This window comes from Electrophorus electricus, chromosome 19 (assembly GCF_041902795.1).
Source record: "Electrophorus electricus isolate QZ-2024a chromosome 19, ASM4190279v1, whole genome shotgun sequence".
Classification (NCBI taxonomy): domain Eukaryota; kingdom Metazoa; phylum Chordata; class Actinopteri; order Gymnotiformes; family Gymnotidae; genus Electrophorus; species Electrophorus electricus.
Window position 1 is genome coordinate 1,425,115 of NC_137515.1, and position 27,386 is coordinate 1,452,500.

At 49.0% G+C, this 27,386-nt stretch overlaps 1 protein-coding gene across 11 annotated transcripts in view; it reads left to right on the top strand.

The window, feature by feature from the left end:
* Positions 1-27,386, top strand: part of LOC113584247 (3',5'-cyclic-AMP phosphodiesterase 4D-like) — a 126,352-nt gene that overhangs the window by 97,969 nt on the left and 997 nt on the right. For 6 of the 11 annotated variants that reach the window (XM_081702576.1, XM_081702577.1, XM_081702578.1 and 3 more), the window contains 15 exons: positions 5,577-5,768; positions 7,283-7,345; positions 9,718-9,754; positions 10,015-10,091; positions 10,237-10,283; positions 16,490-16,602; positions 21,954-22,047; positions 22,173-22,342; positions 22,579-22,677; positions 22,775-22,939; positions 23,202-23,301; positions 23,927-24,081; positions 24,184-24,306; positions 24,516-24,698; positions 25,106-27,386. The exon at positions 25,106-27,386 is cut by the window's right edge and continues 997 nt beyond it. In XM_081702576.1, the coding sequence (XP_081558702.1) occupies positions 5,577-5,768; positions 7,283-7,345; positions 9,718-9,754; positions 10,015-10,091; positions 10,237-10,283; positions 16,490-16,602; positions 21,954-22,047; positions 22,173-22,342; positions 22,579-22,677; positions 22,775-22,939; positions 23,202-23,301; positions 23,927-24,081; positions 24,184-24,306; positions 24,516-24,698; positions 25,106-25,522 (2,035 nt within the window). In that variant the 3' untranslated portion in view covers positions 25,523-27,386. Of the gene's footprint in view, positions 1-1,951; positions 2,348-5,576; positions 5,769-7,282; positions 7,346-9,717; positions 9,755-10,014; positions 10,092-10,236; positions 10,284-16,489; positions 16,603-16,640; positions 20,911-21,953; positions 22,048-22,172; positions 22,343-22,578; positions 22,678-22,774; positions 22,940-23,201; positions 23,302-23,926; positions 24,082-24,183; positions 24,307-24,515; positions 24,788-25,105 lie in introns of those variants that run through there. The other 5 variants (XM_035535221.2, XM_081702581.1, XM_035535223.2 and 2 more) reach the window with 5 other exon arrangements.

The following is a 27,386-nucleotide window of genomic DNA, read 5'->3' on the forward strand; positions in this document are numbered from 1 at the left end:
GTCCACTTGGTCTATCAGCTGGTTTCATTTAGCCGGCCACATGCAGGGGTGGATCAGCCACGCCCCTCTTCATGTGTTTAAGAAGTGTCCTGCCCTGCTATCAACAGCCACCGATCCAACCCTGCTGTAATGATGTCTGATGTCGTGATGTCTGGAGTTGTGATGCCTGATCTTGTGATGTCTGATGTCGTGATGCCTGATGTCATGAGGTCTGATGTTGTGATGCCTGATGTCATGAGGTCTGATGTCGTGATGTCTGGTGTTGTGATGCCTGATCTTGTGATGTCTGATGTCGTGATGTCTGATGTCATGATGTCTGATATCATGATGTCTGATGTCTGATGTCATGATGTCTAATGTCGTGCTGTCTGGTGTTGTGATGCCTGATCTTGTGATGTCTGATGTCAGGATGTGTGTCTCACATCTTCACCTACCCTGTTTCCTGTATGTACTGACCCTCACCTCTAGCTCTGTGTAAAATACCATCGTACACACACTCCTGCTCTGCTCCTGCCCAATGCCTGCATTTATGACCCATTGATTTCTCCTGTTCAAGAGTAACTCGAACTCATGGTTTCCTGTTTATGCCAGCAAATGCAATAAAATCCCGTTTTGGTATCTGATGCTTCGAGGGTTTGTGCGTGGGGGTTGGGCTCCTGCTAAGTCATTGGGATCAAGGATCAGTGCGATCAGAACAGAAAAGTGTGAGATCAAAACCTTACAGTAGCGCCCAGCGTGGCGGTGATGTGTCCTAGCTCCTGGTATGTCTGCAGGATCAGATTCTCTCTGTGCCTGGGTGAGATCTTGTTTGTGTGAGTTCCCTGCAGTGTTGCTCTTTGTGTTATGGTTCAGCGCGACTACTCGCGACTCCTAAGTACTAACGCAAGTTCAAAACCAAGCATTTAACCTGCCCAGATGCTCCATAGCTTTCCATAGGAAAGGTGAGTCCACCATCCAGTTTAAGACTTTGTCCTTTAAGCTAAAGCTGGAAGACCCCTTGTTCCCACAGATGTTTAAGCTCTGTCCAAACGTATAGGGATATAATACAGCTGTGATACACATGACACCGCTTTCGAAATACTGGATTCATGTGCTTCGTAGCTTTAGCGCTGGGACTGAAGAATCGTGGCGCTGAAATGGTGCGATTCATGTTTCCCCCTCAAATTCATGTCTGTGCATGAATTCATTCATGACTTCTGCTCATCACTGATGTTTGAATTAGTCTGTCTCTCCACCAGCTTGATATCTGCCTCAGTGCCGTGCGATAATGAAGGGTTAGGGTCAGAATGGGCTGGCTGTACGGGTGTGTGTGGGGGTCCGGGGGGTGTACGGGTGTGTGTGGGGGTCCGGGGGGTGTACGGGTGTGTGTGAGTGTGTGTGTGGGGGGGGGGGGTTTGGCCCCAGGCCTGCGAGCTCGCTTATAAGGGTCAAAGGTCTTAGAGTTTCACTCGCTGAAATCCTCAGACATTACTGCCACAGTGCTTTTTATTAGATCAGATATGGCCTGTAGGCAGTGCTCCCCACACACACACACAATCCCATCTGTAAAGGAATTCTATTCTACTCTTTTGTGTTGTAAGTAATATCATATCTTGTCGTGTTCCTCCTCATGTTTCCAGGCATGTGTCCAGGTGAACAGGGACTGATCCGTGGTGTATTTGCCTTCTTTCTTTAACTCTCTGTCTTCTGGACAGCTCACTTCCTCCCACACACGCAAGCACGTCTACGACCATCACTCTCGCACGCTCTGCGCGTCCCGTCTCCAGGAAGTTGTCAGCATTGCTTGTGCGTGTCTGAATGCACATGTGTATGTGCACATGGGAACGTTTTTGTGCCCAAGCGTGTTGGCGAAGTGTGCAACCCCCCCCCCCCCCACACACACACACACGTGCACATAAATACACTCTCCTCCACTCCCTGAAGCCATTTTGGCTCCCTCTCTGAGATACAGCACAAACACAAAGACACTGCCCCCCTAGGACAACACCCTCCCCTCACGGATCCCACTCCCTTCTCCCCGGCCACTGCTAGAGAGAGCGACAGAGGAGAGAGGAAACACGAGCCTCTGCCTGCTCAGTCAGCAGTCGGGGTGGAGGAGAGGCGCAGAGGGCCAGTCGCTGGGCAGAAAAGAGTTCCCGGGCGCGAGCCCCTTCTGCGACGGCTCAGCCGAGAGCTCCAGGGAGCATGCGGAGGTCCGCCCGCGCGGAGGACGTCTAGATTCAGTTATTGCAGCCGGAGAGGGGACGCGAGGAGAAGGAGGAGAGCCGGGCACGTGTTTGGTCATGAGCATTGTCATGAAACCGCGCTCGCGCTCCACCAGCTCGCTCAGACACTCCGAGGGCATCTGGTAAAGTTCTCCGCTGTTTTCCGTGACCCTTCTCTCTCTTTCCCCACACAGTCCACCGTCAGCGCAGGGCGGGTGTTTGGACGTCAGCAGTGTCTCACCTTTCTCTGCGAAATCCATACCGGATGCTGTCAAAAGCTGCCCGGTTGACGTGCTTAACGTTGTTAAAGGAGTCGTTTTACGCAGCTGGTTTTTCACGTCAAATGTGCAAAGTCGGGCATATTTTCTTCCGTTGTTGCTAATGGAGATGCCATTATCGTCTATTTCTGTGTCTTTAGCCGTAGGAAAGTGTGAGTCTTGCTCCTAGCATTGCCATGGGTCAACTTTCACTGTAGAATCCCAGCAGCGCTCCCGGTGGTGGACGGGTATCTGCTGTTCCGTGTGACAGGGCGCACTGGCCATTCCAGTATCTGGTTTATGTTGTACATAACGCACGCTGCTCGGTGCTCATGACGCTGTCATGCCTCAAACCTGCTCCCACTGCAGTAGCCAATCAAATCAGCATGACAGCTACTGGTAGCCACAGCAGGAAGTTAATGGGAGCCGCGTTGGCCGCTTGGCACGCCAGGCACGAGGACCCGTCGCACGAGGACCCGTCGCACGACTCCACTGTTTGCGCCCTCCCCTCTCGCTGTTCCAGGGGCGACCTCTGCTGACGTGGGCCAAGGACACCGTCTCGTCCTCTCTCTCCCTGTCCCCACCCTCCACTCCACCCGTCTCCCGCGCCTTTATAAATAACCGCTTTTGTCATCAGTGTGCCAACAGCCGAGCGACAGGCCACCCACGGTCCAATTAGAGAGGCCCCGGCAGGTGCCGCCGGGCCCCTGCGGTGCATCAGCCCTCCTGCCTCCCCCCTGACACGGCCGCGCGGGCCTCTCTGTGGGGACACACCTGCCTGGACACCTCCATGTCTGAGAGGAGGAGCGCGGCGGGACGTCGCGGAGTCACGTCACTGTTGTTCAGTGCGGGACACCCGTGACATCAGATATGTTGGGTCTCGCTAGACAGTGGAAGGAGTCTTGGTGTGCACTTGCATGTGTGTGTGTGTGAGACTACATCAGATGGGCACCACCATCACTTCTAGCTGCCATATATACAGCGGCGTGTTTTTGGAGTGGATGTAATTTTATTATAATGAATGATTCTTTATATATGTGGTAATGTCCATTGAAGCTTACATATGTCCTAATCTTGAAGAGTTCAGCAGAGGTCTAGACCAAATCCGTTTATTTTCTCAGCTGACTCATTTGGAGAGACACCTGTGGTACAGGCTTGGGCCACATGTCCACGTCATTAGCTGTAAAATGAAACAGTACTGGCCACGAAACGGGACTCTGCTCCCGTTGTTTCTTCTTCAGCTCGTCTGTCTAAGTGCCCTGCAGGACCCTGTGTCACAGTCCGTCACAGCGCACAGTGCTGAGCCAGGGCTCCGACGCTTACACCAAACAGCTGTCCACCGTCCATTTGCCAAAAATCATTTTTTTAAAGTTCTGTAAGCCAATAGGTGGCAGGAGTTTAGTTTTTTCAAAGACTGTGATTGGTGTAATCCAGCCCTGAACATGACTGTGAGTATCTGTGAGTGGTTCTTGGGTTTCCTGTAGAACATCTACAGCACCCACTAATGGTCAAAGAAACAAACAACAAAATATGTTGGCCTTTAGGTTGGATTTAGGAGCCGTTCTAACGTACTAACCCACGTCTGCCACACCTCTCTGCTTTCCTTTTGTCTGTCAGCTCTCCCGCTGGCCTGTTTGGAATGTCAATCATGACCTTAACTTCTTCCCTGTTATTTTTGAGCCATCTGTGACTGGAGTCGGAGCACCAAGGCCGGCAGCGTGGACCGTAGCATTTATGGGGGCTGGGAACGTGCCACCTGCTTCTCGGTCAGCCTACAGGGCTGGGGGCAGGGAGGCGGGGCCAGAGCGGCCTGGGGGCAGGGAGGCGGGGCCAGAGCAGCGTGGCTCTATGGCCGAGCGCTTGTGCTAAAGTCCCCACCAGGAAGTGTCTCAATAGACAGCCATTTCAGCCATTTCTGGTGCCTCCCAGACAGGGGCCTAAGCACCCCGTGGTCTGTGGATAGGGCATGTGGCGCTCTCAAAAGCCTGCATGGTTTTGCAAACCAGTGTTGCACAACCTTCAAAAAATAATAATGGTTTTGTTTGTTGTCCGGTTTTGTTGCAACTTTGCTCAGTTTCAGTCAGTCAGTACTTCTTATTGCCATTTTTGACTCTTATACTGTTGCTATTGGGTCCTCACATCTTCATATGACTTTAGAGACTGGATTTTAAACAATGTTACAAAGCCTCAATATGCATCATATGTTGACCATACAGCAGTAATTACACTCCTGTTTGCTTTTAACATTTGTCCTTTGTTAGCGACACTTCAAACCTGTACAGACATTGGAGGGACAGAGTTAGTTGTGTAGTTTTCCATACCTCACATAGCAGTAAGGTGCGTACAGAAGTCTGGATCACGCCATGTTACGACACTGAACTTTCTGCTTTTAGCCTTTTTAGGGGAGAAATTTGTGATCAGTGCCTGATAGTTTTCTCCAGAGAACCCTGATGGATGTGGCTGCAGCTGGTGTGTGTGTGTGTGTGTTTCATACTTAATGGAATATATAGTACTTTATTTATAGGGTTTATCTTTAACCAGGTTTGCGAATGTCGGAGGTCTTTGATCAAATGCAGCTTTTTAATCGGTTCATTGGAGATTTGTCTATTTTCCACTGCAAATCTTTGAGGGGAACGCACCATGACTGGTGACATCACCAAAGGTGTTGCCATGGTAATGAGGTGAGCTTCCCGTTAGCCTCCTAGGGGTGTGTCTACAGGGATTAGATGATTATGGACCAACCTGTTCATGCTTTAGCTCTCCTGAGAACCGGACGTCATCAGGAGGGGAAACTCTCATAAAGACGTGACGCTACAGGACTACGGGGACGTTTGGTAGTACATTTAAACAATCCCCTACGTTATTAAGCTCACAGAAGCTTTACTAAGAATGCTGAACTAAGATCAGTTCAGTCCTGTCCATCGTTTCCAGTATGAACTATAAGTGTGCAAGCCTTGATGTAGAATTCCTCGACTCCTGTTTGGGCAGGGGCGCTACAGGACGTTGTGAGCTTTGTGTGATTGTTCTGTTTGGATGCACCGCGGACCTTCGTCACGCCCTGTTCAACCCTGCTTGTCTTCCAGCTCTAACCCGCCCCGTCTGTCTCCCTACGCAGCTTCGACGTGGACAATGGCACGTCGTCTGGGAGGAGTCCACTGGACCCTATGACCAGTCCGGGTTCGGGCCTCGTGCTCCAGGCCAACTTCGTGCACAGCCAGAGGAGGGAGTCCTTCCTCTACCGCTCAGACAGCGACTATGATCTGTCGCCCAAGTCCATGTCCCGGAACTCCTCCATCGCCAGCGACATGTGAGTACTCGGGCGGAGGGAAGCTGGGCGAACTCCGTTTCCCACAAGCCCCAGCTCCCGGCTCTTGTCATTGGACCACACATAATCGAGGTTGTTTAGTCACTCTCTCGTTCCATGTAACATGACATCTAGGTATTTCCTTCCACTAAAATGTCTTTTTTACGTACGAGTAGCATGTTTTCTTAGTTTTCGACCTTTTAAACCAATTCATTTCATAATTAATACTTTAGTCCTATTTCATAAGTCACATATAAACAACAAAATCACAAGTATGGAAAAAAAAATTAAAAACAAGAACTGAAATTAAGTGAGATTACTGTCGTACAAATAACTCATGTAAAACCACCCTGAAATTCTGTTTGTTTTTGTTGAAAACACTTTTTCAAAAACTAAATTAGTTTTAAGGCTTAATGTTTTTATTTTAAATACCAAGATAAATTGAGTATTGAGAAAAGAAGCCCTAAATGTAAAGCTCCAAAAATCCTGAATAGTTTCCCACGTCTCATTCCAGCCCCTGACCTTTGAGCAAAGATTGCTCAACTGGGTTTTGGATTTTAATAAACCAGTGAAAGATTAAACCTCAGAGGTATATCAGAGATACATTCAGATGATTCCTGCCCTTCAGTGTATGTGTGCGCGCGTGTGTGTGTGTGTGTGTGTGTGTGTGTTAATAAGCTCATATCTGCCCAGTAGCACCATACCTGACCTGTCAGACGAGCCCGTGTGTTTGCGTCTTTCTCTGCCTGCACGCGTGCAGTAGCCCCTCAGGGTGCTGGCCCTTTTAAAAGGACACGCCCAGACTTAGCCATGACCACGCCCTTCCACTGACGCCACTGCTGGAGATGTCCCACTATCCTCTCTCCTTCAGGACAGCTCAGTCACTTCACGTTCACTCCCTTAAAGCGTCTCTGTTTGTTGTCCTCACTAACATTTATCTGTGCAGTAATGTCAGGTAAGTCATTTAATAATTCCCCTTCTCGGCTCACCTCAAACGGGATATCTGGGGGTCACAACAACCAAGGACTTAAACAGGGCTTCTCAAACCTTATAGGGTAAATATTGGACATGGCTATTGGACACGGTAAAAATGAACATGGCTAACGTGAGACCGCCTGTCATATCTACCAAAATGTCTGAAAAACAAAGGCAGACAATTTCATCCAAACCAAAAGTCTTTGGGAGTATTTTGACATTCCTTCATGTCACAAGCCAGTTTTTTTTTCCTAAGCTAGGAATGATCGGATATATATTTTTAACATACGCATGGGCATTCCAGCTCTGTCTTTCACACACTGAAAGTTCCCCAGTGAGTGTTCACTAACAATCTGCACAGCAAGCTTGACACAAGAGCACCCAAAGCTACAAAGCTATGGAACTTTGTCACCTGTGTGTGTGCACATGTGTGTGTCTGTGTGTGTTTGTATGTCTGTGTGTGTGCGTGTGCGTGTCTCTGTGTGTGTGTGTGTGTGAGCGCGCCTGTCCGTCTGTCTGACAAACTGTGTCCTTATCGATAGGAATAACCACGTGCAGAGACCAGGCCTGGTCTCACGCCGCTCTGAGCCTGTTATTAGTGGAACGTAAGTGCCGGCACTGCCTCCCACGGCTGCCCGAGCAACGCCTGCCTGCCTGACCCGCCTCGCCTCGCTGTCCCTCACACCTCACACTCCCTTTCTCTCACCTTTTAGTGCAGAGAACGGCTGCTGAATTCAGCCCGCTCTATTCTCGCGGCGTGAAATACCTCACACTCTCGCGCTCAGTGTGGAGTCTTTCGGTTGAGCGCAGAGGTCAGAGATTCCGGGCTTTAAAGCCTTGTGTGTTAACGCAGCTGGGCGACAAGCTCACATGGAGTGGACAGTAAGCGGATCGCCACCCGTGGCATGGACGTTTGCCAGCATGTTTGTGTGCGTGTGCGTGTGCCTCACTCCATGCTCATGTTGCCTTCACACTGCATGTAACATCACAGCTGGTATGGTGGAAGAGTCCCCTAATCTCCCAGAAGCCCCCAGTCCTATTATATTGGGTCTATAATAGATCTGTGCCAGTGAAGGTTCTGTTTTTTAAAGGCGAGTCCCGTGGAGGTGCAGTGATGGATCTCTGACAGTAGATGGGGCTATAAACCCCCTCAGGTTGTCACCCTTGTGTATAAAGTGGATAGAGTGATTGACAGTAGATGTGGGCCAGTGTCTGAGTGCACGGAGCAGAGGGCTGATGAATGGTGCACTTTAGTTTAGGCTACTGCTCTTTGGAGAATAGTTACCAGCAGAATACACACACACACATATGCACGCACACGCACACACGCGCGCGCACACACACAGACACACACGCATGCACACACACTCACATGCACACACAGACACACACACACACACACACACACACACACACAGAGAGAGAGCTCATGAACCACGTGAAGTTCATACAGAGTTCAACATGTTACAGAATTCTTTGATCCAGGAGAGCTGTTAAGGACTCATCTGAGATGTCACTGCTGGTGGTCTTGGATCATATGTCCTGTTTTGATACAGCACTTCCACTTTAAGCACGACGGCGTTTCCTCTGGTAATTGTTGTTAACGGATTGTTCCTACATGGTCAAGCCGTGTCCTTGCGCTATGTTTAGAGCGGTTTATTTGCAACCCATTCCATTCTCTGGGAGTTGGATAAGAGTGCATGATACAGCACGGATCCTCCTTCACTGTGTGAAGGCTCAGACACACGCGCGCGCATAAGTGCACATACACACCGGTTCCCGCGTCCCAGGCTAACTACCGCAGGCGACGTTTCCCCTCCCAGCCCGATGACAGACGGCCTTTGGGGTCATCCGGAGACCCACAGCTTTGCGCGGACCCTTGGCACAGCTGAGCCAACCTCACAGACCCCACCCCTCCCTCAGCTATGCCCCGCCCTGACCCGCCTCCACGCACGCTGCCTGATCACGCTGCCTCTTGTCGGGACCTCCGGCCCGCCGCCTCTGTACCCATAATACCACAGACGCTGGAGAACGTGGACTCTGTTGAGAAGATGTTCGCTTTGCATGTTTGTTTTGCTGTTTAAGGGCCTTTGGATTTGCACTTCTGGTTACACCCCCATCTGTTTCAGAAATAGCCACTGCTGTATTTTCCAGTTGCATACGCCTAATTTTGAAACATTATCTTGATGAAAACTGAGGATAGAAATCAAGGCGAAGTTTTTGCCATTTTGCGCCACGCTGTGTTTTTGTAGTGCATTTAGTCACTGGTCAGTACCTACTGATCATTAAGAGAGGCTAGATATAAGTCCACTGAGACCCAGATCCAGGTGCAGGACGGTGGGAAGGGATGAAGAGACCATGTGCTCAGAGCAGAGACGCCGAAGGCCGGAGAGAAATGCCGTTCTCGGCAGACTTGCTAGGAGATGGATTTAGCCCTGAGCTTTCCGAGCACCTGTCCGTCGTCAGTGGCATGTGTGCCAGGAGTGGCCTGATCTGTGCCTGCACGGCGGCCCTTGGGGTGGCATGTCCGCTGTACCGCCCTTCTCTTTGGCTCTCGAGCCCAGAAGCTCTAGCTCCTGAACCGGCACCCACGTTCCTGAGCGGTGGGTCCCAATAGCCAACATTCGCTGGCGTTGTTCGGAAAAGCCAGACAAGTGTGCAATGCTCCGAGCCCCTCCCTGCCTCATCGTCCCTTGTCACACAGACAAACCATATCATAGAAAAGCTTTTTTTAAAACGCAGTTCACTTTTATTCTCCCTGGCATTTTGGTATTCCAATTTCGACACCTGTGCTGCGGAAGAAATTTTTGCCGTTCACGATATGGTTCTTTTGTGGCGACAAAATGCATGTGACATTCCGGACGTGTGTGTCCTGTGTGGGGACCACCATGGCGCGCCGGCCTCCCGGCATAGCGTGGAGCATCTGCTGTGTCCCAGACACCCTGCTGACTCACTGCATGTATCTGATCTCTTGCAGCCATGGGGATGACCTGATCGTCACACCATTTGCCCAGGTTAGTGACCAGTGCTAAACTGGGAACTGTGTAGTGACTCCTAACACATTTAGTTACATGTTCATGTAGCTTTAGGTCAATTTGTTTAACATTAAGAACTTATTTTGTGGTAGCCTTGAAATTCCAGTGCCAGAAATGTTTAGGTTTTGTTTAAAAAAGGTTAGCTGAAGGTTTTCTAAAAAGACATTCCTTTAAGGTTGACATCAGGTTTCTCCCTAAATCTGTTTTCAGATTTGAGTTTCCCTTCTTTCATTTTCCAGGTACTGGCCAGCTTGAGAACAGTGCGAAATAATTTTGCAACATTAACCAACTTGCAGCAAGACAGAACCTCAAATAAGTGAGTTAATTTTCTACATTGTGCTTAAATGCAATGTACCCCAACTCATTTAGAACCATAAATGAATAGACAAACAGAACCCATCAGCTGTCCCACTTTTTTATTGGGGTCTAACACATCCGTTCATGTTGTGGTTGTTTTGCAGACGGCCCCAGATGTGTAACCAACCACAGCTCACAAAAGCCTTCACAGGTGACACCACCTCCATCTTTGCTTCTGCCATTGTAGAAAATACAAAGATATTCTTTATATGAATACAGCTGTACAGCGTGGGCACAGTGTTAAGACAGATAATGACTGGTCAGATATTACAGGATTTCAGGACATATTCACTGTAGTTCTCGTTTGCTTTGAGGTCTTTAAAAAAAAAAAAATTTGTTTTTTCTGCCAAATTCTGCCAATTCCGTGGTCCCAAACTGCTTCGTAGAAGACTTCCAGGGAACTCTGTAGATGAACTACAGTAACTGTGTTCTTTGTTGTGTGTAGATGTAACAACCCAAACTAAAGTGAAACCTTGAATCCCAAAGGGCAGTGTGGTTGAATCCCAAAGGGCAGTGTGGTTGAATCCCAAAGGGCAGTGTGGTTGCCAGTTTAGTGATCTCCACTTTAAGACAACCTGTCATTCCAGCTTTAAACCCCTAGAGAGCGACACACTACCAGTTTTGAGTTCATGTTCTCAGTTCCCCAACCAGAGGAGACTCCCCTTTGGAAAGAGCCGTACAACTACTGTATGATCACTTATTTCGAATTATTTGTTTGTGAAATTTCTGCATAGGTAGAAACGTAAAATGGTGTAATTATGCAGTATTTAACAAATCTGTAACGCGTTATTAATCCACCCATTATTTCACCATTTCATAAGAAGGGTGCAGTGATGGAAGCTGCGCTTCTCTAATAAGACGCAGAAAAGCACGCACACACACATACAGAAACGTCGTTGCACAAAAGCACGTTGTCGGGGCCTTGCCATGACTCACGCCACCAACCTGCCACTCAGAGACGTGCGGTTCCTTGCGACCCTCCCCAGGGGCAGGCACGGCCTGTGCCCCCATGTGCACGGCGCTCCCAGGCAGAAGATGTGCTGCCTGCTCGGGCCGTTCCAGAGCTGAGAATTCACGCAAGAAGATTCAAGATTGGAGTGTCTTAGGACCCCAGCTGCTCAGAGACCCTCTCTGTCCAAGCCCCCTGAGTTCAAACTGGTTTCTATATTTAGTGGAGGCACCGTACCTGTAACTCAGTCAGCGCTCGCTGGCTCCTGCAGCATCTGCCCATACTCATTGATTGGTTACACTAGGAGCTGTGCCGTAAATAGCTCCTGCTAAAAATAATGAGGTTCTGCCCCTCTCGCTCCCTAACTGGACCAGGTTGCCTGGCAACCCGGTGTTGGGACGGCAAAGGTAGTAAGTGTCTGATGAAGGTGACGAGAAAAGGAGAGAGAGAGAGGAGGGACTGGGGGAATGATGTCATTTGTCCTCCAGGGACATGGAGAAGCTCTCCTCCGCTGTGACGGCTGGCCTCCGTGAGCGAGCAAGCTCTGCTCATCTCTTCCATCCCGGGATGCGGGGATGTCGCTCGTGTGCCCTGGTCCCGGTGACCTGTAGGAGGGCATAAAGACGCGTAGCACGTTGGACAGAGGATTCCTGAGCCGATTTGCCTACTCACCTTCTGACTCCGAGATCTGTCGTGCTCAGGGTCCATTCAGTATTTCGTGTGGCAAGTCCTCACGCACACGAGGGCGCAGCACCTAACCGGCTCCGTCAGTCCGTCTCACCTGCGGGAATAATCAGATAACTGGAGCTCCCGGTGGCGCTCCGCTCTTTCCGGGACTCCGGTCCGGAGTTTAGCTGCAGCCCGGCCCTGCGTTCAGCCAAAGCAACCGCAGAGGGGCCGGCCTCTGGTGTCGCACTAAACACGAGAAGATATTGACGTCAGAGGAGATGTTGTCAGCAAGGACAGTGGACCCCTGCTCCTGAAATCTCCCCTGAGCGTTTGCACAGCTCTTTGAAAGGACGGGGGGGCACGGAGAACAATGGGGGAAGAGACATACACGCTTCCCATCTGTCACTTTACATACATATGCATGTCAAATTCACAGTGCATGTCGAAAGGTGACTGGCAAGCAAACGCACCAGGGTCACTCACGTGAGTGCGTTCACTGAACAAGCCGCTTTGCGTCGTAGCACACCACCGCTTGACTCGCGTGTGACCATTAGCATGCGCCGAGCAACCGCTCTCCATGAAGCCTCTCCGAGTGTTTGCTTTATTTACAACGCTGGCGTCAGGGGCACGACACGCCCGCGTGGCCGTCCGGTCGGCGTTTGAAAATGTCTGCTGCCATTTAATAATCCAGGGTTACAAGAAAGAAAACAAATAAAAGAAAAACAAAAAACATCCAAAATCTGGGCCTTAACAGCCTCGCTGCTGTTACATTTCCCCAGCAGGGATTCCTAGTATAATCCCAGGGGATTCCTAGTACTAATCCCAGGGGATTTCTTCCAGACCGGCTGAGGTAAACAAACACTCTGTCCTGCTGAGGTTTGACAGCACGGATCTCTGCAGGACCTGCAAGCTGACCACTGTCCCTTCAGGACAGTTTTTGCTAACTATTCAAGAACTGGGTTAGGTCCCACACACACACACACACACACACACAGTACTGTGTAAAAGTTTTAGGCAGGTGTGAAAAAATGCTGGAAGTGTTAATAGTTTATTTTCATCAATTAACAAAATGCAGTGAACGAACAGAAGAGAAATCTAAATCAAATCAATATTTGGTGTGACCACCCTTTACCTTCAAAACAGCATCAATTCTTCTAGGTACACTTGCACAGTTTTTGAAGGAACTCTGCTGGTAGCTTGTTCCAAACATCTTGGAGAACTAACCTGTGGATGTAGGGTTCCTCAAATCCTTCTGTCTCTTCATGTAATCCCAGACAGACTCGATGTTGAGATCAGGGCTCTGTGGGGGCCATACCATAACTTCAAGGACTTCTTGTTCTTCTTTAAGATGAAGATAGTTCTTAATGACACTGGCTGTATGTTTGGGGTCGTTGTTCTGCTGCAGAATAAATTTGGGGCCAATGATACGCCTCCCTGATTGTATTGCATGATGGATAAGTATGTGCCTGTATTTCTCAGTATTTGAGGACACCATTAATCCTGACCAAATCTCCAACTCCATTTGCAGAAATGCAGCCCAAAACTTGCAAGGAACCTCCACCATGCTTCACTGTTGCCTGCAGACACTCGTTATTGTACCGTTCTCCAGCCCTTCGGTGAACAAACCACCTTCTGCTAGTGCCAAATATTTCAGATTTTGACTCATCAGTCCAGAGCACCTGCTGCCATTTTTCTGCACCCCAGATCCTGTGTTTTCATGCATAGTTGAGTTGCTTGACCTTGTTTCCATGTCAGAGGAATGGCTTTTTAGCTGCAACTCTTCCATGAAGACCACTTCTGGCCAGATTTCTCCGGACAGTAGATGGGTGTACCTGGGTCCCACTGGTTTCTGCCAGTTCTGAGCTGATGGCACTGCTGGACATCTTCCGATTTCGAAGGGAAACAAGCTTGATGTGTTTTTCATCTGCTGCATTGCTTCCTTGGCCAACCACTGCGTCTACCATCCTAACGTCGCCCGTTTCTTTGTGCTTCTTCAAAAGAGCTTAAACAGCACATCTTGAAACCTCAGTCTGCTTTGAAATCTTTTTCTGGGAGAGCCCTTGCTGATGCGGTATAACTACCTTGTCTTGTTGCTGTGCTCAGCCTTGCTCTTACAGGTGTTTGACCTGTGACATGAAACTGTCTTCCACAACCTCACCTTGGTAGCAGTTTGGCTGTTCTTCACCCAGTTTTAAGCCTCTTACACAGCTGTTTATATTTCAGTTGATCACTGTGTTTCAACCTACATGTGAAATTGATGATCATTAGCACCTGTTTGGTATAATTGGTTGATCATACACCAGACTGTAATCCTCCAAAATCCCTGACTTGAACCTATAGGAACTGATGCTGGTTTAAAGGCAAAGGGTAATAACACCAAATATTGATTTGATTTGATTTTTCTATTGTTCACTCACTTTGCATTTTGTAAATTGATAAAAATAAACAATTATTATTTGTATGTTTGAAATGATTTTTAGTTTACAGCATTTTTTTCACACCTGCCTAAAACGTTTGCACAGTACTGTACGTACACACATAAATACACACATACATACACACAAACACATATACATTCACACATACATATACATTTATACATACACACACACCTACATACATACACACATACATACACACACACCTACATACATACACACATACATACACACACACCTACATACATACACACATACCTATATACATACACGCATACATACACACACACCTACATACATACACACACACCTACATACATACACACACACCTATATACATACACGCATACATACACACATACCTACATACATACACACACACCTACATACATACACACACACCTACATACATACACACATACATACACACACACCTACATACATACACACACCTATATACATACACACACACCTACATACATACACACATACCTATATACATACACGCATACATACACACATACCTACATACATACACACACACCTACATACATACACACATACCTACATACATACACACACACCTACATACATACACACATACCTATATACATACACGCATACATACACACACACCTACATACATACACACACACCTACATACATACACACATACCTATATACATACACGCATACATACATACATACACCTATATACATACACACACACCTACATACATACACGCATACATACACACACACCTACATACATACACACACACCTACATACATACACACATACCTATATACATACACGCATACATACACACACACCTACATACATACACACACACCTACATACATACACACATACCTATATACATACACGCATACATACACACACACCTACATACATACACACACACCTACATACATACACACATACCTACATACACACACACATACATACACACACACCTACATACATACACACACACCTACATACATACACACATACCTATATACATACACGCATACATACATACACATACCTACATACACACACACACATACATACATACACATATACACTGTTGATTCTAATAAATGTATGAGCACAATTACAAGTTAAATTAGTAATTAAATTAGTATAAAGTGCCCTATACTTTATTTGCCATAACTGCCATATGCTTAATAATATTTAATATTTTAATTCATTCTAAATCTTTATTCTAACAAAGTCACCAGTAGAGATATTTGAAAGCTGTACTGTGATAGTCAAGAAGTCTCACTTTCTTAATTATTTTGCAAAGATATTTTTTATTTAGCTTATATTTAACCGTACTTTTCCTAAGGCCTGTGTTCATGACGTGCCACTCAGAACAGGGTCGTGTTTCACCGTTGGGCCGTGCTCCCGGTACTCCTCGGCTCCGCTCCGACCCGGGTTTTCTCTCTCTCCCTGCGTCGTGCTCTCCAGCTCTTTAGGTTTGTGGTTTCACAGGAAGCTGCTTATGTTTGTGTAAAGCAATGCCTCCTACATGACGTCTCCGTAGATCGGCTGCCCACTTCTGGCTTCCTCCTGGATCACCGCTTACTGCTGAACCTTTATTATCATTATCATTTTATAATTTTTTATTTTTATAAATACCAGCTTGGATAATCTGCTTGGTGTGGGAGCCCACGAGCTCAGGAGGAGGCTCGCTGCTCTGCTCCCTCTCCTCCGTATGGGGCGCCGGGTGGTTGGCCGCCGGCGCTGGAGGCTGTGGAGGGTAGGAGGTGCAGGGAGAGCACTGCGTTTCTCCTGCTGCACGGGTCCCAAAGTTTCCCCCTCCCCTGGTGCCTGCCGCTCGCACGCAGCCTGACGCACGTCTGCCGGAGGCCGGCTGTGATCGTGAGCTGGGACTCTGCTTTGTTATGCCAGGCAGGGACACGTTCGACTGGGGATCCGCGAGAGGATTCCGAGGGGATTCGGAGCCCGTGCGAGTGCCTGTGTTTATGTGTACTTAGAGGAGCCCCGCTCTACTTCCCTGCCGTCTGTGTGAACCCATCTCTCCTCTCGTCTGGACACCCGTGCACTCCTGCAGACTAAAGTCAGGCGTTTATTCCTGGGCTGGCTTCGGCTCAACGTCCACCCTTGAGCCCCCGCTCCTCCGCGGGGGGGCTCCTCTCGTCAAGGCATGAAGAGTCACCCGTGTGTGCACGGCGACATGGCCGTCTACGACGTGGAGGACGCGCACGAAGCCTCGGCTAGCCCTGTGAAGCGCCTAAAAACTGACCACCCCCTCCCCTGTCTCCCCCCAGAGGAGGCCTACCAGAAGCTGGCCACCGAGACCCTGGAGGAGCTGGACTGGTGCCTGGACCAGCTGGAGACCCTGCAGACCAGGCACTCGGTCAGCGAGATGGCGTCCAACAAGGTGAGTCGAGGTCTGAGCATCGCGTTGCAGGCCAGTGCTCTGGGTGGTGCTTCCGTCACTAAAGGTGGAGTGCTGATGTAAAGGTCTCAGCGGCAAGGAGAAACAGGCTCTTTTGGCTCTTAAATCATTGTTTTAGTGTTTGCATTCAGAAATCACAGCAAATGCTGAATGTCAAAAAGTTTTAGATTGAGCATTAATTATCACTCAGTTTTTTATTAATGAATCACTGATGGTCCGTTGGGAATATGCTGGTGTCCTCTGAGACACAGAAGGGATCCGTAAGCGTGGATGTCATGGTTCCTGTCCAGGGCGGGTTACGTCTGTGGACTGAGACCCTTTCAGGCAGAGCCAAGATGGCCACCCCTGGGTCGGAGTCTCACATAAGTGGAGCCTTGCTTAAGAAGCTTCACCGCACAGCCCCCTCCGGCATAGCCCTCGGGTGTCATCCCAGCTCGCGGCGAGCCCACGTCCCGGTCAAAAACCCAGACCAGATGATTGTGATGCGGCATGGGGACACTTGGCTGTCTCGTCAAGATGTGGGCACCCGCCCATGCGAACGCGCGCACGTCTGCATGCGTTCTGTGGATGTCCGATTTGACCTTTAACCTGATTGACAACTGTGACAGGTCACTTGCATTATTTGCCCACTCTCGCCCATGGTGGCTTCTTAGAAGTCGAAGTGGATTGTGGGGCATTTTGGACGTTTGCGCGGCCTGATCGTTGGATATGACTGGCTGATTTGAGTTTGGGGTTGAATGTTGCTTTGTGTTCGCTGCTGTTTTAGTGGGTGGATCAACACACCAGCCAGTCCAGTTTTGTTTAGTAGATGCTAGCAGTGTCTTCCAGACAGGAAGTGGAGAGTGACGAGACAGAGATAGGAAAGGAGGGGGTGGCGGACCCCATATACTAGTGAAGGTCATACTCTACTAGTGAAGGTCATACATACTGTTTTGTGAGAATTTTCGTCACACAGAACCCACAGGGTTTCTCTACAGACTCTAGTCAAGCCTCCAGAAGTTAGTGGAACAAGTCTGTATTTTTGCAGTAGGGTTCCTGGAGGAGTGTGAACTTGAAAGCCCGATCAAGCAGAGGTCTGTATTACTTCGGAAGTCTTTGTCTCCCTGGGTTTCCCTGCCGCACGGCCGGCACGCACAGCCGAGCCCCAGTGGACACACGGACGTGTCACAGCGAGCAGCGCGGCCCAAGAAGCAGACCGTGTTTACTCACAGCCTGGTTATGCAGTGCCGCTTTTAACACAATTATCCTTTCCGCCAGCGATCAGAAAAGAGTCGCGGCTGTAGCCGAAAGGCTGGCTTACGCTCCCTGGACCAGCTCCTAGGGGAGAACAGAGTTCAGGCCTGACTCCGTGGGGCTGTGGGAGAAAGGGAGAGCAGACAGACCAACCTTTATCTCACACACACACACACACACGCACAAACAAATGCTTTCTGTCACTGAGAAGAAACCCACACGTTGACAGTCACCATGGAGACACAAGGAATGGAGGCCCACAGTGGGATGGTAGGGGTGCTAACCAGAGAGAGAGAGAGAAACATTAACAGAGAGAAAGTGAAAGAGACAAACACTAACAGAGAGGGTGAGAGACAAACACTAACAGAGAGACAAACACTAACAGAGAGTGACAAATACTAACATATTCAGTGAGGTCTGCGTACAGACACTACCACTCCACCATAGATTTATGGTGTCAATCTCGTGTCATAGATTTATAACAATGGGTCTGCCAGTAATTTGGGCCTCACGTTGACGTTGCCTCCGCCAAGTGTTTGGTGTTAATTTAGCGTGCGCATGACTCAGAGGTGAAACTCTTAGCTGGGGCTGGAAGTGTTGAAAAGCGTCATCTCCCCTCATTGCTCCAGCGATCCAGTGATAACATCTCAGTCTTCTGCTACCACACCTGTGTGTTTCACAGTACACTTAGAACAAGCTCACCGCCCAGGCCCCAGATTATGATCGAAAATTGAGTTTTGAGAGATACCAAGATAACCATCTGAGAAAAGAGAAAAGTGACTAATAATGACCAGTTTTGTTATTTGTCAAGCTTGGAAGAAACTGCATCTAACTTCTCGATTAAAGGTTGCAGAGATTTTCTAAGTGGGAGTAGGAATGTTCAGAGTTGTATTTTTTACCCTCGGGTACTGTACTAACCCTAACACTAGGTTTGACATGTCAGTCAGTGTGATCCTGAATCAACCATCTGCCAATAAAGCGACTGTCCTCTTAGCCAGCGGCACACTCTGCTCCCACTGAAACTTTAGTTGGACCCACACCCAGCGCGCTGCGAGGCCCATGGCGTCTTTGTGCCTGGATTCAAACCCAGAGCAGATGGAAGGCAGGGCAGAGAGAGGGAGATGAAGAGCGAGGGAGGGAGGAAGTACCTCCTCCCAGGACTGTGGTTTGGGGCTCAGGGGTGTTCTGCACATGTTCCCCAGCGCCTTCACCGTCCCCTTCAACGTCGCAACCGCGAGGAAGGCTGCACTCAAAGAGGCCGCCGAAAGCCTAAACCGAGGCCGGATGGACTCCGCACGAACCCAGCCCACGGCCTTGGCCCCCACTGGAACACGCCGCACTCCTCTTCACAGAAAACCACAGGGGCCCTGTGCCCTCACAAAACACTCCCAGAATGCTGTTCTCCTTCGGCGCTGGAATTCCAGTTGCTTCGTTTAAGGGCAGACTATCGGGAACAGAGAGACGTGAGGGGCACCAGCTGTGCACGGGCATTAGCCTTGATGTAGCACGGGGAGAGATACCAGCTGCAGCTTCCTTCAGTGAAAGGCCAGAGAGAGACATACAGTCTACGTATATATGGACTCTTACAGTGGTCCAAGTATGTCTTGTGACCTTCTGGACTTCATCTGGTGCTACAGGGGGACTGATGGGTTGCCTTGCTGCTGTATTGAACATTATGTAATGGTATTTCTAGTGTTAAAAATAAAGTGCTTTCAGTCCAGCATTTCCAAAACATAGACGTGTAATCCTAACCCATCTGAGCACAGTGAATCACTGCGAGTCCTGCTGGGAATGGAACAAACCAACTGGGAATGGAACAAACTAACTGGGAATGGAACAAACCAACTGGGTCATCAGATTCCTTTGATCTCATCATTTTCGTTATTTCTAGCGTAGCTTATGCTGCCGTAAAAACAGTTAAATCGATGCGCTTACTGCACGTTTCAGCGTAACGATGCGTTTGTCCGCCTCCAAAAGAAAGACAAACACAAACACTGCTGATCATTTTTGTCTCTGTTGTTTCTAGACTTTTCTCACTCGCGTTCTCGGTTATCGAACTGCGGTATTTCCTCAGAAGGCCGTGGTGTCCGTCTCCCCTGTCAAACACGTCCTGCTTTCTTGCTTTGCATGAGGACATAAAATGACATGGAAGGTAACAGAATAGCAGTGTTGCTCCTGCCAGCCTACGGAGGCATGCTCTGCCAGGCTTGGCATAATATTCAGATAGGCACAGGGAGGTACGGCGAAGATGGCTGTTAGAAGCCGCGCTAACGAGGGCCCATCGTTTGCTTATCAAATGAGTTCATCTGTGGACAGGTTTGATGAGTTCCGTCTGGGTAGCCCTGCTGCTTCCTCTGGGCGAACGACTGGACGTGCTTTCTGCTTTTTAACTCGTCCTTGACTTGCCAAGAGGGATACGGGATGCTTCATTTTCAGTTTAGATGAGCGCTCAGATCAGACGCCCTAGCAGCACGAGCGAAGCCACGCGCTACCCACGGCGTTGTATCGTCTAGGCGTCACAGTACGCGTGAGCGGCACGCGAGCTGCCTGTCGCGGAGTTCGTGCATGAGCTGGGAGGTGGGAGAGCGTAAGTCACCAAGGCCACGCCTCCTAATTAGCATACCTCCGCTGCCCCACCCCTCTGCTCTGTCTGAAATCAGCCCTGATTGGCTGACTGGTGGGCCAGGCTGCATCGGCTACGAGCGCGCTCCCTCATTTGGAAGGTGCTGACAAGCGCGCTCCTTTTTCGCACAAGCCCACCGTCCTCCCTCTCGTGCCATTTTTCCTCGGAGCGCGGGAGAGCGAACATGCGTCCGGGCAGCTTGCTCCCCGTCAGCATCCTCGGGCCGCCTCCGTCTGACCTCGGATCAGCTGACGTCATCCCGCCGGCATCCTCCCTGCTCTGAGATTATGAGCGCCTGCAGACTGGCGATCGGACTGTCTGCCGGATAAACGGGATTTGTTTTCCTGCCCGCGCCCTTCAAACGCGCTTTTGGTTGCTTTGCGAAAATGCCTGAAGCCAATTATTTACTCTCCGTCTCGTGGGGCTATATAAAGGTATGGTGTCCCGGTCCTGCCCAGGGGTCGGTGTCGTCTCGCGTCGCTCCACGACTACAGACCGCGAGGCGGTCGGTCTCTGCGCTGCTGACCCAGTGCAACATTGCGCCTCGCGCGTTGCGCTGCGTAACACGCGCCAGGGATCACGGGGAACGGGCCGACAGCTTCCTCGCCCTCATCATTCGTGTCGCATATCACTTTAGGCGGCAGCTGGTGTACATTTATATACAAAGAGAATTTCAGCGTTCTTATTTATAGATTTTCAGCTCGATGGGGCTTTATTCCCTGCTGCTTTCAAAATCTGTTACTGAGCTGTCAGGTGCCAGACGATTTTTAACTGGTAATTTCGAAAGCATTGATTTTTATGTGGTCTAATATTTTTGAGCGAGGCTGACCCAGTAACAGTTAGGCTGCATACACCTATAATCTATGTATATGTCTATGTGCACCTGTATGTTCCAATGATACAGGAGTGTAAGGTCTTGTTAGAAACATGCAGCATTGCAGATGAGTCAAAAAGTAATTAAGAATACTAAGCGTTGTGCTCATTGTTTATTCAGTATTATTGAAATAGGAATTGATTCTATTATTAACATGGATTGTGATATATACAGGACTGTGTATTTCTGTGACAGCTAGAATTCTGTGGGGTTACTGAAAACGTGCATTAGGGTCATTAAGACGGACGAGTACAGTGACCTCATATTGTCTCAGTTACAAAGCTACTAGGCGTCATACCCCAGCCAGCACTGCACCTCTGAGGAGGGATCTCTGCTGAAATATATTTACCAGGTCTTTGTTAATAATAAAGGAACTTTGGGAAACATTTTAAGGCCAAAAACAGTCCTCCTCTCACACTCAGACTGTTAAAAATAAATATCTGTTAAAGGCACTGACATGCATGACGCACAAAATTAAGTCAATAAAAATGAAATTACATGTGAAATGTCTCTTTACATGTATGATTCTGTGCGTCATACGTGTTGGCGGCTAATGCACAGCCTGTACTGTTGTCTGTCTCACCTCATCACTCGGCACTGCAGTTCAAGAGGATGTTGAACAGGGAGCTGACCCACCTGTCTGAGATGAGCCGGTCTGGCAACCAGGTCTCCGAGTTCATCTCCAACACCTTCTTAGGTAACTACACCACACAGACGTAACCAGACTGACGTTTGTGCTTGTTGACTGTAATCCGGGCGGCTCCCCGCCGGCCGTGTAACAGCGCTCTGATTGGCCCCTGGCCTCTCCTCTCTGGCTCCCAGACAAACAGCACGACGTGGAGATGCCGTCCCACACGCAGAAGGAGGAGCGGAAGAAGAAGCCTATGTCTCAGATCAGCGGTGTGAAGAAGCTGACACACAGCTCCAGCCTCAGCAACTCCAACATCCCTCGCTTCGGAGTCAAGACCGACACGGAAGACTCCTTAGCCAAGGTGAGCCAGGGGAAGGGCTGGACTGTTCCTTCAGCCACTCACAGCTGTTCAATCAGAGATCCATTTTTTTGATTGGACCTGATTATGCGCTGCGGAAGACCTTGCGGAAGGGTCTTTGTTCTGACGTATAACTTTGATCTAGCAGGTGGGTTTGACACGGTAAAGCACGGCTGTGCGTGTGTGTGCGTGCAGAACAACAAACACTGAGCTGTTACCCAGCTTTTGTTTTATTGCAGGAACTGGAAGACGTAAACAAATGGGGCCTCAACGTTTTTAAAATCACAGAGTTTTCGGGGAACAGGCCTTTAACGGTGATGATGTACACAATCTTTCAGGTGAGACTTAATCAGATCAAACGCACATTATCTTTTTAAAGATGTCCTCTGTTTCTATAAAAGTCTACAGCCAGTGTCGTTATCCTTCTTCTCCCAGGAGAGAGACTTGCTCAAGACGTTTAAAATTCCATTAGACACTTTTATAACCTACCTGATGACCTTAGAAGACCATTACCATGGAGACGTGGCATATCACAACAACATCCATGCTGCTGACGTCACCCAGTCCACCCACGTGCTGCTCTCCACACCTGCTCTGGAGGTGATGTCCGCCATTGGCCACTTTCACTCTGCCCCATACTGGCTATAAGCTGCTTCTCAGTATGTGCCCTGGAACAGGATTGTGTGGGATGTCCTTCTGTCTTATTGTCTGAAAATGATCTCACACTTATTCAGGTCTGTAGGATTCTTCACACCATCTGCTGTTTTTAGCATGATGGTCGATTTCACAGAGAGGTATTATGGGAGTCGTGGGCACGATGGTGTTTCTAATTTTCCGTCTGCTCCTGTCGTTTTCCACGCAGGCCGTATTCACAGACCTCGAGATCCTGGCTGCCATTTTTGCCAGCGCGATACACGACGTGGACCACCCGGGCGTGTCCAACCAGTTCCTCATTAACACCAGTGAGTATATTTGTCTGCATCAGGGATTCAAATAGTTTCCTTCTCACGTCTTCCGCCGTCTTGCAGCAGCGTCCCTGTTTCCATCACACTTCAGCACCTCCTTCTTACCTCAGGCGCTCAACAGCACACTCAGACACAGATATAAGACAGAGAAACTGTAAAGAGGCAGAGACGCTCCTTTGATAAAACACCTACTCCTCCTCTTTCTTGTCCCAAGAACTGAACTAAAGACTGAAGTTCTGCTCCCTCAGAAAAAAAAAAATTCAGTTCAGAAAAAAAAGAAATTTTTCTATGATGGCACCTGAGTGAGGAGTGGTGTTGTTAAAGCAGATAAATAAGACAGGGTCCCTGTGTCTGTCTGATTGTGCTGGTCAGAGGGTGGTGTGTGTGTGTGTGTGTGCGCGCGCGCGCGTGTGCAGAGCAGAGCTTCACCTCCCACCCACCCTGTTCTGCACGCTGTCTCTGATCTCCCTCGACAGTGACATAGCCCTGCTCCTTCACACAGCTGTTTAGTGCACGCCAGACCTCCAGATGGGGAGGGTCACTATGAAGTATGGGCTAAGGGAAAAGCACAAAGCCATGACATTGTGTGTTTGTGTGTGTGTGTGTGTGTGTGTGCGCGCAGACTCGGAGTTGGCCCTCATGTACAATGACTCGTCTGTCTTGGAGAACCATCACCTGGCCGTGGGTTTTAAGTTGCTGCAGGAGGAGAACTGTGACATCTTCCAGAACCTCACCAAGAAACAGAGACTGTCCCTGCGCAAGATGGTTATTGACATCGTAAGTGCAGCTGACTCAGACAAGCAAGGCCTGACATTCTCAGCTTAAAAATTGCTTCAACTGGATCTTGTTTGTATGTATTTCTGTGATTTTTGACCTTAGGTATTAGCCACTGATATGTCCAAACACATGAACCTACTCGCTGACCTAAAAACGATGGTGGAGACCAAGAAAGTGACCAGCTCTGGAGTCCTGCTGTTGGACAACTATTCAGACAGGATACAGGTAAGAGAAGACTATTATATGCATGAAGGCATGTTAGAATGTGTGTGTGTGTGTGTGTGTGTGTGTGTGTGTGTGTGTGTGGTTTGTGTTCACTGTCCAGCACCGTACTGTATAAACAGTGTTTCTGTGGGTCCGGTATAAACACAGACTGCTGCTATCGTGCTCAACTGTAGCGTGTGTGTGTGTGTTTGCGCGTCTGCATGCGACAGGTGCTCCAGAACATGGTGCACTGCGCTGACCTCAGTAACCCCACCAAGCCCCTGCAGCTGTACCGCCAGTGGACGGACCGCATCATGGAGGAGTTCTTCAGCCAGGGCGACCGCGAGAGGGAGCGCGGCATGGAGATCAGCCCCATGTGCGACAAGCACAACGCCTCCGTGGAGAAGTCCCAGGTGCCAGCTCCACACGCTGCTCCGCAACGAGCAACCCTGCCTCGCCCCCTCCATGCTCGTGCAGTGCCTAGTTATCGTCCCCGAGCCAAGTTAGGAAATAATTTGTGCAAGAAATCTTTGGGAAGAACATGCTTGTTTTGTGCTCTGTATTTTTTATATGTAAAAAATACTCTCATTTAGAAATTGCTGCAGTATTAGCAGTACTAGTTTGGTTTTATCCAGAGAATTAGGCAAATATCTGTGAGTGTGTGTGTGAGTGTGTGTGTGTGTGTGTGTGTCTGTGTCTGTGTGTGTCTGTGTCTGTGTGTGTCTGTGTGTGTGTGTGTGTGTGTGTGTGTGTGTGTGTGTGTGTGTGTGTGTGTGTGTGTGTGGGAATGTATCGCTAAACTCTGTCCACTGTGCTGCAGGTGGGCTTTATAGACTACATCGTCCACCCTTTGTGGGAGACGTGGGCGGACCTGGTGCACCCTGACGCGCAGGACATCCTGGACACGCTGGAGGACAACAGGGAGTGGTACCAGAGCACCATCCCACAGAGCCCCTCCCCCGCCCCAGAGCAGGCCGACGAGGCCGGCCGGCCCGGCGCCGCCGACAAGTTCCAGTTTGAGCTCACACTGGAGGAGGACGGGGAATCGGATACAGAGAAGGACAGCGGCAGCCAGGCCGAGGAGGAGGAAGAGGAGGAAGACGAGGACGACGACAGCTGCAGCAACTCCCAAACGCTCCGTCCACAGGACTCAACATCCACAGAGGTCCCGCTGGACGAGCACCCGGAGGCCGAGGAAGAGGAGGGGTGTGAACAGGAGTATCCTGCCGGCACGTAGCAGTGCGGGACCCCCCTCAACGCACACGCAGAGCGAACGTTTAAACTTGCACTCCAATACCTGCACTCTGGTAGATCGTCCTTTTTTGCACTCAGGTACCGCGTAACGTTTAGTCCTGCCTCCTCCTCTCATTCGTTTGCCTTTTTATTTATTTTCTTTTTAAATATGAGTTCTGAATTCTGACTTGGTTTGTTTTTTTTTTTTTTTTTTTAACCCCGCGTTTGAGTGCGGAATGTGGGCGTGTCCCCTCCAGGGGGTGGGATGCTGCTGGAGGTTCCGCCCACTGCTTTTGTTCCCGCCCCTTCCTGCCGTCCGCTACATGCGGGCAAACGGAAGAGAGTTCTGGATGTCAGACACGTGGTGCAAAGCAATGAGGAACGCAGTGGTCAGCGCACCGGGCGAGGCCGTCGGCAGGACGATCGGGGAACCCATGGGAACGTGTTCTTTCAATTTCAGAGAGACCTCTTTTTGTCTACAGTTGAAGTCTTCCAGAAAGCTGACTGAGCAACATGCCCACGGCTCAGTGTTGCCGCCTCTTAGATATTTTTTCCTTTTCTTTTTTTTTATGATGAACACAAATGGAGATTTTTACATAGATGTTACTTTTTTACAGGAATCTTTTAAAGAAACCTTCTAGTGAAGAGTAACTTGCAAGTATGCGTTTGTGATGGTCGTCCAGTCACACCTTGTCCTGGAGCTTCTCCACAGCTGCAGCTACTTCGTCCATCAACACTGCTGTGTCCTTTTCACTTTTTGTCCACATTGCTGTTTCCTGTTTCTTTTCAGATTATTTATAAATGCTTACACCACCAACGCGCCTCTTAAGAATCTAGTTCCCCCCAACACAAACTACCCCACGAACACCATCTAGCGTAGCTGCCGGATGTTGAGTGATTTGCAGATGTAGTTGTGAGGCCAAAGCTTCCTGTCTTCATTCAGGCCATTTTTAGAAAACCACCCTTCTGTTTCTACATGGCTGAGACTCCCAACATCCGCTTATTGGTTTAGTTGGCACACGGTCTCTTGCACGGTTTACTCTGGGGTGTGTGATGTGACCCTCCTGCTCCGGGGCCACTGTGCCCACGCGTGCTATGCCTGGTCAGAGGACACACCTCCTGTTCTCCCCCACCGCGCCTCCGCTAAACCAGGTGTTACATCCGCACGAGCTCACCACACACACACACAAACAAAGCGTGGCTGTCAGAAAGCGCTCCACTCTAGTTTTGTGTCCAACTGCACTGCCCAGATTAAGGCACTAGCTAAAACCGTTGAATAATCTCATTATAAATCACATGTGACCATTAAAGTAGATGGTGCATTGTGTTCATGGATGCAGTTCTGTACAGCATCTTAATGAATCACTCTGACTTCAGTACAGTGTGTGTGGGTGAGCGAGACACCCATGAGGGGTCAGGCAGAGCTTTGGTTTCCTCTTAGGGCTACGCTGAAGACATGCACCAGCGACTCCACCCAAATCCACCCTCTCCCCGGAACTGCACTGTAGGCCTGGCTGGACTTCACCAACCCACCTGTCCCTTCTCGAGATTTCTGTGTGTGTGTGTGTGTGTGTGTGTGTGTGTGTGTGTGTGTATCGTTTTATTTATTGGTTTGAACATTCATGTTGCTATATAGAAGCAGTGCTGTAGAATACAGACTGTAGCATAGACAGCATGTTACTTGCAAGTTACTTTTTTTTTTCCAGTAGGGTGAGAATATGTATATAGAACAAACATTTTTGAGACTGTAGGAAAATGTTTCGCAGAAACTTGAATCTGGCTTTTAATTAGTACCATTTTTGTTATACATTTTTATTATTTATGTTTTGTGCCATGTTTCTTTGGTTTTCACCAAATGACCTTACCTG